At 42.5% G+C, this 13,960-nt stretch overlaps 1 protein-coding gene and 1 non-coding gene across 3 annotated transcripts in view; one reads left to right on the top strand and one right to left on the bottom strand.

The window, feature by feature from the left end:
- Nucleotides 1-757: 757 nt before the first annotated feature.
- IRAK2 (interleukin 1 receptor associated kinase 2) overlaps nucleotides 758-13,960 on the bottom strand; it is a 59,078-nt gene continuing 45,875 nt past the window's right edge. For both annotated transcript variants that reach the window (XM_032326976.1, XM_032326984.1), the window contains 3 exons: nucleotides 7,152-7,352; nucleotides 2,999-3,287; nucleotides 758-1,880 (listed from right to left, as the gene is read on the bottom strand). In XM_032326976.1, the coding sequence (XP_032182867.1) occupies nucleotides 1,774-1,880; nucleotides 2,999-3,287; nucleotides 7,152-7,352 (597 nt within the window). In that variant the 3' untranslated portion in view covers nucleotides 758-1,773. The remainder of the gene's footprint in view (nucleotides 1,881-2,998; nucleotides 3,288-7,151; nucleotides 7,353-13,960) is intronic.
- Nucleotides 11,047-11,153, top strand: LOC116581286. Its single transcript, XR_004281988.1, has one exon. It is a non-coding gene; the product is annotated as a U6 spliceosomal RNA (small nuclear RNA).

The following is a 13,960-nucleotide window of genomic DNA, read 5'->3' as shown; positions in this document are numbered from 1 at the left end:
CTCTCTCTCTGACAAATAAATAAATACAATCTTTAGAAGAAAAGTCAGGTCTTCCCTGTAAGGATTTATAGAAAGGCATCACAGTGCCCATGGGCTCCTGGAATTGATATACAGAAATGTATGTATATGTATGTATTGACAGCTTGCTGAGGGAAGAAGGTCTTTAGCTTGTCATAAGTAGTTCATTGACCTTTCTGCAAATTTATAAAGCTGTGGTCTGGAAATGCAGATATGTCTAGATGACCAGTACCCTATTGGCACTAGCCCTCTATTGCTCAAACAACCCTGAAACCACCCTACTTATAACTGTAAGGCTCTTACCACATGCCAGATCCTGTTGGGGCATATAACACACTCTAGTTGAATCCTCACAGCTACCAGAGCTTAATATAGGGGTGTCGGTACAGATCACTGTCCACCGGGACTGGAGTCCACACAACTTTGTTACATATCAGTACAAAGCTGACCTGGTTCCAGGACTATGGAATGTTTTCATGAAGCAAGATCTCCCCGTGCCCTGGCAAATCCATGAGACAGGTACTTTTTTTTTTTTTTTTTTTTAAATCCCCATTGTATAGATGAAGAACCAGAGGCTCAGAGTAACTCCCTAACTTGACCCAAGATCACACAGCTACTAACACCAACATTTAAGCCAGCACCCAACTCTTAGGCGCTCCCTGATATCCCCTTATCATGGGCCCAGAGCCCCTTCTCCAAACAAATTCATCTGGACACAAAACTAATTGCAAGAGATCTGTTGACTTTACGGATGTATATTTATTTATATTTTATATATATTTTATTTATACAAAAAGTCAGTACAGTAGGATTATTTAAAATAGGACACACTGATTTTTAAATAACATCTGTTTCACAAAAAGATCTGCAACATGACTTTTCAGACGAATACCCACTGCATAAACCTTAGGTACGTGGCAGAAATATATGTTTAATGTCTTTTCATTTATTTTATAAAAAAGGACAAGTGCCTTTTCAAAGTACTTCTGTAACCGTGTCTCACCTGTTCCTCCCAACAAGCCAGGGAAGGAAAATGTACCGGTGTTACTTACAAGGAAACCAAGGTTCCAGAAATTAAATAATTGATTTAAATAACAACAGAACTGGACATGAAACTAGCTCTCTTGATTCTTCATTCACCCATAAATAATACATACACTCAAAACAAAAGCTCCACTAAAAATATTAGCATTAGTGGGATGGGGGGATAAAGGTGCTGAGTGGGGACTAAATAAATATCTGTGGCTACAAGATTTCTGAGGGAGAACGTGGAAAACCTACAGAGAGCCCTTTGCCAGGTGTCTGGTATTTGTAAACTGCAGCTGAGAATCTTTCAGGCCATGGAAGTTTGAAGGTGGTTGTCGGCAAATATGACACAGAGATGTAACTTTGGAAAGTACAACTGACAGTCCTCCCTCAGTTCTCGAGGGCCATGAGCTGGGTAACAGTATTGCCACACACACCCCAAAACCACATAATCACCCACATCCTGGGCCCATGGACCAGGGTTCCCGCTTCGGTCCCCTGATCCCCAGCTCTGATTGACAAATCCCAGAAAGAACGATGACTTCATGGATTTTTGTGTATTGAAAAGCTGAGGTCCCTTCTTTCCTAACTCTGGCAAGATGGAAGCTTCTCTCCCTGGTCCAGGAAAGCTAATGTTTGGTGTTTCCTGGGAGATTATGATTCTGCCTCAGATCTTTTTCTTGATTAGGTGTTCATCTTTCAAATTGAGGACAAGCCGTGCTCTAGGCCTCAGGGGCCAAAAAGCTCAATGCTGTCCAGTTTCCCTTCTTTGTAGAACACGATATTCTCCATCAGTTTCTTTTTGGCCTCATTGATCTCGATTTTCCATGAAGTCTCTGTAGTTGATGTTCAACAAAAAGTTTATTTTTTTAAAGATTTTATTTATTTGACAAAGCAAAAGAGAGAGAGAGATCATAAGTAGGTAGAGAGGCAGGCAGAGAGAGAGGGGGAAGCAGGATCCCCACTGACCAGAGAGCCTGACCCGGGGCTCGATCCCAGGACCCTGAGATCATGACCTGAGCAAATGGCAGAAGTAACCCACTGAACTACTCACGCCCCCCTCAACAAGAAATTTAAAGAAGGAACTTCAACAAAAGGCATTTGGAAATAGTTACTATTATTATAATTCTTAGAAAGCCAGACTTGTTCAGTTTCTCACTTAAGTCAGATTTCTGAATCAGGCCCTGAGTATAATGAGCATTTTCATTGTTTCTGCCTTTGCAGCGAAGTCCTACTACCTGCCCCACTTTTCTGAAAGGAGGGGGCTTCCATGTTCCTTCCACGGATGGGAGAGGTTCGGATGAATATTTATACCCCCTCTCTGTTTTCCCTCCTCTCTCCTCCCAGTGGGAGGAGGAACAATAGGAGTGGTAGAGCCTGGGACATTCATTAAGCCATGTTTACTAGGGGAGGGGGACACTGCATTGAAAAGGCCTCCCAAATTTTTATTTCAGAAGGAAGACTGGGATATTTGGAAAGGAGAGACAGAGAAATTAGGAGTTTTGACTTGGTCCCTAAGTACGATGGGGACCCACATAAGGGCTTTAAACAAGAAGTGGCATGAGTTGTTTTTAAAAACCACTCTGAAAATAAAAAATTAAAATAAAATAAAATATTAAAACAAGGAAGAGAGGACACAGGAAGGGTGTGTGGTCATCCGGCAAGAGGACAGTAGCTTAGCCAAGGGGAGCATGGGAGGCAGTGCAAAGAATCAGATGGAACTGAGAGATATTTAGGCCAATGAATAGACTAGGTGAGGGACCGGACATAAGGGGCCAGAGAGAGAGGGAGGTATCAAGGATGACCCCTATCCAAGGTTGCTTTTTGAGCAGTCTGCTTGTAGGTGAATGGCTGAATAATCGAGGAAGGCATGAATGAGAGCGACAGAAGGAATGGGCCGAGTTAGAGACACACGAAAGCGCTTGCACATGCACTCAGATCTCCACACACTTACCATCCTGGGGAGACTCCGGACTGGCAGAGGCCGCTGAGGAGTCTGCCTGTGCTCCGCCACAGACCTGCAGCCTGCCTTCTCCATCCTCTGTTGAAGGGAGTGAGGTGGCAGCCCCAGCCCTGGGTGCTACCCTCATGGAGTAGGAGGCATCAAGGCTGGAATTGTCCACGTCATCTGTTTCTTCTGGAGTGTTGGAGGAAGAGCCTGTGACCTCAGAAAGCCCACTCCAAGGAAGCAGCGTCTCTTGACCTCTGAGCCGCTCGTCCACAGTGGCCACATAGCCACACACCTTGGGCAGAGGAGAGAAAAGAATTCCTTCTGAGACTGGGGCACCTGGATGGCTCAGTCAGTTAAGCATTGGACATCTGATCTCAACTCAGGTCTTGATCTCAGGGTTGTGAGTTCAAGCCTCATGTTGTGCTCCATGCTGGGCATGGAGGCCTACTTCAGGAAAAAAAAAAAAAAAAGAGGGAAAAAAATGAAACAAGATGGGATCAGGAGGGAGAAAAACCGTAAGAGACTCTTAATCTCAGGAAACAAACTGATATTGCTGGGTGGGGGGGAGATAGGGTGGCTGGGTTATGGACCCCGGGGAGTATATGTGCTATGGTGAGTGCTGTGAAATGTGTAAGCCTGATGATTCACAGACCTGTACCCCTGGGGCAAATAATACATTATATGTTAATAAAAAAAAAAAAGTAAAACAAAACTCTTTCTGAAATCAAAAATCTTACAAGTATCACAGGCCTCAGGAGAGATAATGAAGAATCAAATGTTGATTCTTTTTGCTTTGTCTGGAAGAACAGTGAAAGCCCTTTGAACAGAGCTGAACTTGCCCCATCTACCCTAGCCATAGATGAGAGCACATGACCAAGATGGACCAATCACTGTATCCTATTCCTCTGACCCGGTAATGATCCAGGTTTGGGCAAGTGACCCAAGCTGGCCAACTAGAACCCTTCTTTGGGATTTTCCTACCTAAAGCTTACTGAGGAAGGATTCCCAATTCCTTTCTAGTGGTTGACCCAGACTCCACCCACAAAGAAAACCCATTCACAGGAGGGAAAAATGAAGACCCCTGCAAAGAAAAAAGCAGAAGCAAGAAATGAAAAAGTGGGGCACAGGCATAGAGACACAGATAAATGCACCTTTGCTGGTGGAGACCCTGGGTCTAGCTGGCCTACCAATGCCTGTCCTGTCCACTGTTTGGTTACGTGACCCAATAAATTCATTCATTCATTTATTCTTTCACTCATTTATATACTCCCTCCCAGTCTCCCTTGCTGTGTGAGTATGTATGTGAGACTAAGAGTTTGACCGAGTTCTATCACTTTGAACTGGAAATGCCCTAAGCAATATAGATATTACTTGCCTTTGAAGGAGTTTCTAATTAGGGAGGTTAGGAAATCAGAAGGAGGCAAGGAAGGAATATTTCTTCTTTACATACAAAGTATATAAACGGCATATAAGCATATCCTTAATAACAATGATACATCTGACTTGCTCAACGCCTTTGCAATTTACAAAGTACATTTGAAATATGATACACAATAAATTTTTATAGGTAAAAAATTAAAAGATCAGAGAAGTTGAGCTCCTTGCCCAAGGCTACTTAGCCAGTAGGTAGCAGAGCTGATTACTGACCAAGGATTACTTGTCTTCATATCCATGACCCAGATGACCTCTCATCTTCCTAGTCTGTTTGTGAAATACTGAAGGCAAGGACCATTTCTCATTCCTCTTTGTATACCTCAAATGCCCTATCGCCTTTACTTCACACAGCAAATACCTCCTCATCCTTCAAGGTCCACTTCAAATATCACCTCTTGAGACAAATCTTCACAGTATATGCCCAATAAGTATTTGTCAAGCTACATTCCCTTGTAGCTATGTGGCCATGTCACTAGATTATGGCCTGTGGAGTGTGAGAAAAAGTGATGTGTGCATTTCCAGGTCACACATTTAAAAGGCAGAGAGTGGGGACACCTAGGTGGCTCAGTTGGTTAATTGTCTGTCTTCAGCTCAGGTCATGATCCCAGGGTCCTTGCTCAGCAGGGAGACTGCTTCTCCCTCTGCCTACCACTTCCCCTGCTTGTCCTCTCTCTCTGACAAAGAAATAAACAAAATCTTAAATTAAAAAAAAAAAAAGGTAGGGAGTGTGTTCTCCTCTTAACCCCCTTTCAGTGGCTGGAATGCAGATGTGATGGCCTGAGCTAGAGCAGCCATCCTGGACTCTGAATTGGAATCCACATAGTAAGGATAGCAGAGCAACAATACAAAGGGAGCCTGGCGTCCCCAGTAAAGTGGCACTGTCACATCAATTCTAAACTGCCTACAGTCAAGTGTTTAAGCTAAAAAGAATAAACTATCTCATTTAAAACACTGGATTCTGATCTCCTCAATTATAGCAGCTTCTTCAAGTGATACAATGAAGAGAAGAATAAAATAAATGAAGAGATGAAAGCCTGAAAAAAGAAATAAGTGGTTCAGGGAGAGGGATCTTTTTAGAACACCAATCTGATTATGTACTGCCCCTGGTTCAAACCCCTAGTGCTTTCGTCAAAATCCTACCTGAGCCTGCAAAGCCCTCAACTACTGGGCTCCTCCTTCCTCAGCAGCTCCACCATAAACCACTCTTCCCCAAGTACTACTTGTTCTAGCCACTCTGACCCTTCAGACCCTTGACCAAACCAGGTGTTCTCTCTCCTTAAGCCATTTGCATGAGCTGTTCCGTCTGCTTGGATTGCCCTTTGTCTGCTCACACATCACTTCCTTGGGGAAAGTCCCCCTGGGTGGGTCCCCATCACACACTATCCCAATGCTCCCCACCCAGATGATTCCTGTGCATTGTCTGAGAGCTCCAGGAAAGTAGAACTGGGCCTGCCTTCTTCACCGATTTATCCCTCAGGGCCCCGCACACAAGTGCTGACTGACTGAACACTGTTACCACTCAGGCACTTGGGGAACAGCCCAGGTGAAGAACATTGACTAGGGTCTTGAGTCGTGGGTCTCTAGCTCCTGCCACATCATGGTGAAAGACGGTGAACAAGGGAATGAATCAGGAGTCCAGAGAGCTCTGACAGAAGTTCACTCTGGCCTCTTCTTCTCCTCTCTAGACCTTTACTTCCTATAAAATGGCAGGCTTGGGCTACAGCAGTGGTGTTTGAAGACTTTTTTTTTCAGCTGCTAAAACCTTCCCTCAGATAAATTACTTAGAATTCAATATGATTCTGTGAAGTGAACGGGGGTGTCTGGTGGTAGTCATGGGTGGGGCCTGCAGCTCTCCATGCCCTCTTGCTGCTGAAAGCAATTCCCAAGGTAACTTCAAGGAGCCCCTCTCTGCCAGGCACCACTTGAAAATCACTCAGCTAGATGGTCTCAAAGAGTCCTCTCAGGAAGCTCTTTGGTCCTTAGAAATATCTAGCAGTGGTCCCCAAATTTACACCTGTTACCATGGAAACCACCACTATATATCACATCCATAGGAAAATATTTTGCTCCTAATGTGGTTGATTTCTGGCGTATCTGCCTAAGCCCAGCGGCTAAAGATGCTCCTTTCTTCTGGGATCAGCCTTTTTCACCTTTCTGGGGTAGGCCCCCTGACCACTAGGTTTATAAATGGGACCCCACTCCCCTCACCTTACCGGATTGGCCAACAGGTACACTTCTGATTGTAGGGAAGCCAAACAGCCTCTCTCACTGAGAGACTGGAATTGGGACCTGGAGACTTGATCTCTCAGTGGTATAGAACTATAACACATAAACAAGACAGACAGCCATATCCCCTGGCCAAGAGGATAGAGGCAAGGAAAAGGGAGTCTATAGACCAGAGAGGAGGAATCAAGGAGATTCAGAGAAAGCAGTGTTCTGTTAACATCTGAGCCTGGGATCCTGCCTGCCTTCCCCCCAACCCCCCGGCCTCCCAGCACACCACCCATAGGCTCCTGAGCTACCCTTATCCATTTGATTCTCTCCTTTGCTTCTGTGAGCTCCAATACGATCTTTGCAATCACATACAGCACTGGCTTATGAAATGACATCTAAGTAAAGGCCTCAATCCCAAGCCATGCCCCAGTTCCTGGTAAAGCAGAACCGTGAGGCCACCCAGGTCAGGGGCCCATGGCCACGGGGGAAAAGGCTGAGTGAGGCTCACCTCAGCCAAGCTGGCATTCCGCCTCCTCAGGCAGAGGCAGGTGGCCATGGCCAAGGCCTCAGCGCAGTCCTCTGGCAGCCTCCCAGCTCTCTTCTCCAGGTACCTCTGGCAGATCTCCATAGCCATCACCTTTTCCACGTCCGTCTTTCTGCAGCACAGTGAGGTGGTGCTGCTTGGGATTTCACTGAGGAGTAAATCCTTCTGTGGGAAGAACAAGATAAACAGCCCCGTGTGAGCTGCAGGGATATGGGATTCCACCACATGGGCCCCAGCCGCCCCGGCAACCGCACCAGACCTGCAAAACTTCAAAGAAAACAGGATTTTAAAAAATAAATGCAAAGATCCAAGAAACAAGTGAAAAAGTCAGAACTGGAGAATTGCTAAATTCCCTACACATACCGGGCATTCCATAGTACAGTCCACAAAGGCAGGGGCTTATCCTAGGCCTCGGTTGCTTCATTAGGAAAGTGGGGATAATAAGACTAACACAAAGATTAAAAGATATAATGCATCTAGGGGCACCCAGGTGGCTCAGTCAGTTAAGTGTCTGCCTTTGGGCTCAGGTCATGATCTCAGGGTCTTGGGATCCAGCCCCAGGTAGGGTTCCCTGTTCAGCAGGGAGTCTGCTTCTCTCTCTCCCTCTGCCCCTCCTCCCCCCACAACCCCACAGCTGGTGCTCACGGGCTCTCTCTCTGAAATAAATTTTTTTTAAAAAAGATACTATACATCTGAAGCATAAAGTATGATACTCAACACAGAATAAAGATTCAATAGTCTCTTAATGATAAAAACTAATAATAATAATTAATAGCCACCATTTCTATACTACTACATGTTGGGCACTTTACCTATATTAATAACTTAATCTTAGTAGCAATTACAGGTGAGCTCTTTTATGATATGAAATACACATTTTAGGATGCAGTTTCTGACCCATACATATTTATTTACTTATCAAAGTTTGAGAAGCATCATTTTTTTTTTAAGTTTTATTTATTTAAGTAATTTCTATACAAGGTGGGTCTGGAACTCACAACACTGAAATCAAGAGCTGCATGCTCTTCCAAATGAGCCAGCTGGGCACCCCTAACCCCTGTTTATTTAACAGGAGGTCTACTATATAAACATTATATACACCTATATATTTTATAAACTTTGTATTTACATATAAGTTTTATAACATTTTATACTATATAGAAAGCAGGAATCTGAACTATGCATATAACAGAAGATATGCTATATATTTTTGCAAAAATACATAACACATTTATATAGTATAAATTGATCATAATATTTCATAAGTACATATTTACATATTTGCAAATATATATATGTTACAATATTAAATACATTGATTAAATATAAGAAAATATGTAATTATGTATAATATTGATTGGTATAATATATAGTGCATTCATCTATTGCATTTACATTAACATGAAACATTTATATTTATGTATTTATATTTGTGATATATTTATTGTATAAATAATAAAACATCTATATATAAATTTTCCATGTATATTCTCTGTTATATATAAGCTTTGTTTTTTGTCTTTTTTTTTTTTTTTTTTTGAGAGTGAGAGAGCATAAGCGAGAGCACTAATGAGACAGCACAAGCAAGGGGAGAGAGGCAGAGGGAGAGGGAAAATCAGACCCTCCACTGAGCTTGGAGCCTGACATGGGGCTCGATCCCAGGACTCCAGGATTGTGACCTGAGCTGAAAGCAGACCCCCAACCAAGTCACTGAGGTGCCCAAGGTCCTGTACTTACTAAATGTTCTAACAAGTCTTTCTTGCATTTATAATTAGAAATATTAAAATTAAGAGTTTTTGTTTGTGTCATTTTTAATGTCAAGAGTTCCCACTTTCCCATCTGTAAATATGGCCATCAGAAACCCCAGATTTTGTGACAGTCTGGCACCTGCTATCCTTTCCTATCTTGTCTCCTCCTCCTGTGATTCACTGTACTCAGTCACTCTGGCTTCTAGCTATTTTCGGAAGCACCTAAACTCATCCTGCCCCAGGGCCTTTGCATTGCTGCTCCCTCTGCCTAGAATGCTCCTCCTCTAAGTCTCACCACGTCCTAGTACCTGACGTCCTAGTACATCTCTGCCCAGATGCCACCTTCTCCAAGCCTTCCCTGACCTAAAATATCCCTTTCCCTGCTCCTCCACTCTATCCTCTAACCTTATTTCACATTTCTTTTAAATTTTTTTTTTTAGGATTTTATTTATTTATTTTTGAGAGAGAGATCGCACAAAGCAGAAGCCTGACTTGGGACTTGATCCCAGAACTCCAGGACCATGACCGGAGCTAACGGCAGACACCCAGTTGACTGAGCCATCCAGGCACCTTTTATTTCACATTTCCTAATATCACATATCACTGGCCTGGAATTACATATGTTTTCATTTACTTGAATATGGTGTGCTCTCCTCCACGAGAATGAAAGTTCCAGGACAGAACTCCTGCTCCCCTTTGTATCCTCAACCCCAAGAACAGTGTCTGGCACATAGTAAGAACCTCACAAATGTTTTCACAAGTTGTACATACTAACTTATTTTTTGGCTAAGTTTATTCTCTTCTTTTTTATGTAATTTTATTATTTTTAACAGAAGTCGCTCATTAAATGTAAAACTAAATTTATTTTTATTACTTTATGCAGATTTTCATAAAAATACACTTACAAATCTGGGAAACAAAAGATTAACAGAGATTATCAGGCATGGGCTGTGATATTTGTTCCAAAAACAAAGGAAGACAGTCCCCACTATGCCTCAGTTTCCCCAGCCAGAAAATGGGTCATGTGAGGATTCAGCAATACCTAATTGGCTGACACCGTGAGGACTTCACTACCTGGAAACTAAAAACCTCCAGCTGGCAAGGGCTGCCTTTATGAATGCCCTTTTGCACAATTCTCTCTTGTGAGCTCTGCCTTTTAAATATGTTTTTCTACGGAGTATCATGGTGTTTAAAGTCCCAAACAGAGTCTGCACTGAATATGGACCCCAACATGGGGCAAGATCCCGACCTGAGCTGAAACCAAGAGTCATATGCTTAACTGACTCTGCCACCCAGGCACCCCTTTTTCATTTTTTGAACATATTTATTAGAAATATAATTAATGGTAACATGTGGACTTTGTGTTAGTTTCAAACAAACCAAATTTAAAAAGCAATTTTTGAGACAACTTGGGAAATTTAAACATGGAATGGGTCTTAAATGATATTAAGGAATTAAGAAAATTATTTTATGGGTAGAATAACATAATATCTGGCACATGCTTTAAAACACACACACACACACACACACACACACAGAGGTTTTTTGGTTCCAGAAGAAATAAGAATAATGTTGATAACTATTGGGATGCATGTATGGAGATTCCTTATAATCTTCTCTTTACTTTTGTGCATATTTGAAATTGTCCATAACAAAAATGGTTTTCAAAAACTGGCTATGCCTGAGGCCAGGAAAGGGGAGGAGAGAACATGGTACCACTACCCTGTGTGGGTGGGTTTTCTGAACCAAGTACACAGATTATCTCCTTATTTTCACTCACCAAAGGTAATACCCGCTAATGGTTCACATTATGTTACCCAAGACCTTCTGCTAAGAAGTCTATAGCTATAATCACTTTGGTTACTTATATATATAATTATTACAGTAGCAAGAAACTGCTTAAGGGGTATTAAAATAACAGTAATAGGGGCACCTGGGTGGCTCAGTCAGTTAAGCGTCTGCCTTTGGCTCAGGTCATGATCCCAGGGTCTTGGAATCAAGTTCATCAGGCTCCTTGCTCAGCAGGGAGCCTACTTCTTCCTCTGCCTGCTGCTCCCCCTGCTTGTGCTCTCTGACAAATAAATAAATAAAACCTTAAAAAAAAAATAACAGTGCTCACTTTGGCAGCACATATACTAAAACTGGAAGGATACAGAGAAGATTAGCATGGGCCCTGCACAAGGATGACACGCAAATTTGTGAAGTGTTCCATATTTTTATCTCACAAAACAAACTGAGGGTGGCTGGGGGATGGGGAGGTAGGGATAGGGTGACTGGGTTATGGACATTGGGGAGAGTATGTGCTATGGTGAGAGCTGTGAATTGTTTAAGACTGATGATTCACAGACATGTACCCCTAAGGCAAATAATACAGTATATGTTAATAAACAACAGAAATTTATATCTCAAAAAACCAAACAAATAACAGTAATAATAGTAATAGCTAACACATATAGTTCTACTATGTTCTAGTCACTGTTTTTGGTCCTGTTTTGTTTGTTTGTTTGTTTGTTTGTTTGTTTTTGACAGACAGAGATCACAAGTAGGCAGAGAGGCAGAGAGAGGAGGAAGCAGGCTCCCCGCTGAGCAGATAGCCTGATGCGGGACTCTATCCCAGGACCCTGAGATCATGACCTGAACCGAAGGCAGGGGCTTTAACCCATTGAGCCACCCAGGCACCCCTGGTCCTGTTTTAGGTTAGTACTCCTTAACGTTCACTAAATCCTCTTGGGTACTATCATTATCCCCAATTTAAAAACAAGAAAATATAGGACACAACTTTTTTCATTTGTCCATCTATTTATTACCAAAGATGGGATTAAACTATATACTGTTCTGAACTTGCTTTTTTCACTTAGAAATAGTTCCCTGTCAGAACATACATGTTTTTCTCATTTTTTAAAATAAGAACATTTATGTTAGCTTTATTCAGAAAGACCAAAACCTGGAAGCATCCCAAATGTCCAACAACTGATGGATAAACAAATGGTCATACATCTATACAGTGAAATACTCCTCAACAATAAAAGGAATGATGACTGGAATGCACAGTAACAAGGATGAATCTCAAAACACAACACAAAGTGAAAGAAGCCTGAAAAAACAGGTATATACTCTAAGATTCCTTCTACCTGGTACTCCAAAAAAGAACTATATGGACAGAAATTAGATCAGGAGGAGAGCCTGGGTGGCTGAGTCAATTAAGCATCTGCCTTCAGCTCCAGTCATGATCCCGGGGTCCTAGGATGGACCCCCACATCAGGCTTCCCTGCTCAGCGGGGAACCTTCTCCTTCTCCCTCTGCCTGCTGCTCCCCCTGCTTGTGTGCACTCACTCTCTGTCAAATAAATAAATAATTTTTTTTTAAGAAATTAGATCAGGAAGCAGGGAGAAGGGATAAATTTGCCCAAGGGAATTTTCTGGAATGATGAAAAATACTCCATATCTTGATTATAGTGGTCTTGGTTACATAACTGTCCACACTTTCCAAACTGTGTACCATTCTGTACACCTCACAAGTGTGACTTACACCTCAATAGAAATGAATGCACATGTTCATAGCGAGACCTACACAGAAAAGTACCTAGCAGATATAGGGGTATACTGGAGACACACCAAATGTCCATCAACAGGTGAGTAGACACACGGTGGCACAGCCCTGCCTTGGAAAATTACTCAGCAAAAAGAAATAAACTATGGACTCATGCAAAGAGCATGGGACATATCTCAGAATAACCATGCTGAGTGGAAAAATCCGGACACCAAAAGAGCCAGCTCTCTCTGATTTCATTTATTATGAAAGTCCAGAGAGTGGAACTTTGTGCAGTGACAGAAGGCAGATCATTGGCCGGGGGGGACGGGGAGGCATCGGAGGGGTGGGAGGGGAGGATTACCAAGGAGAAGAGATAACTTCCCAGGTAGGAGGCAGGTCATGAACGTGACCTGGTGACAATTTCACAGATATATACATGTGTCAAAATTAATCACATTATACACTTCATTCTTATTACTTATAAACATCATAAACTTACTTACAAATAATTCATGGAATTATCATGATATGTAATTATACTATAATTTCCTTCACCATTTCCCAACTGACAGATATTTTACTTGTTTGCAGCTATTTACTAACATAAATAACACTATAATGAGAAGGCCGTGTCCATCTGTCTTTTCTCCCTTGTATGTATGTGTCCCACTGTACAAGTGAAATTACTGCATCAGAAGGTGCACCCATGTAGAATTTTGATGGAAACCCCCCAATGACCTTTGGAAAACACTGTGGCCACAAACGCTCCCCCGAGGGTGGAAGAGAGGCCTACTTCCTCCTACCATGGACCACATTAGGTGCTAGTAGGTTTCACCTCTGATTTGAATCTTAAAAGCATGCTCAATATTAATTTTTTTAATTAAGATTTTTTAAAAAATTATATTCTCCACATTTTTTTAAAGTAAACTCTACGCCCAACCTGGGGCTTGAACTCACAACCCAGGATCAAGAGTCACATGCTCCACTGACTGAGCCAGCCAGGTGTCCCTTCCTCCACATTTTTAGAAAACATTAACAAAAAAATCTTCTAGAAAATTTCATGTAAGTATCTCAAAAGACTTCTTCTCCTGCAACATTCATCCAGGGAGACCCAGAGAACTGTTAGGAAATTCATCTCAAGAAAACTGTCAGAAGGGGCGCCTGGGTGGCTCAGTGGGTTAAGGCCTCTGCCTTTGGCTCAGGTCACGATCCCAGTGACCTGGGATCGAGCCCCGCATCGGGCTCTCTGCTCGGCAGGGAGCCTGCTTCCTCCTCTCTCTCTGCCTGCCTCTCTGCCTGCTTGTGATCTCTGTCTGTCAAATAAATAAATTAAAATCTTGGAAAAAAAAAAAAAAAGAAAGAAAGAAAAAGAAAAGAAACTGTCAGAATATGAGAAACCACCTCACACTGCCCGGAACCACATCTGAGGTGCTGAAACCCACCTCTTGGTAATAACTGGGGCCCCAGTCCCCAAAAGTGGAATGGCTTTCTGTG

The sequence above is a fragment of the Mustela erminea genome, chromosome 1, assembly GCF_009829155.1.
Source record: "Mustela erminea isolate mMusErm1 chromosome 1, mMusErm1.Pri, whole genome shotgun sequence".
NCBI lineage: Eukaryota > Metazoa > Chordata > Mammalia > Carnivora > Mustelidae > Mustela > Mustela erminea.
The sequence above is the reverse complement of the archived record's forward strand: the minus strand, read 5'-3'. Positions and strand labels throughout refer to the sequence as shown.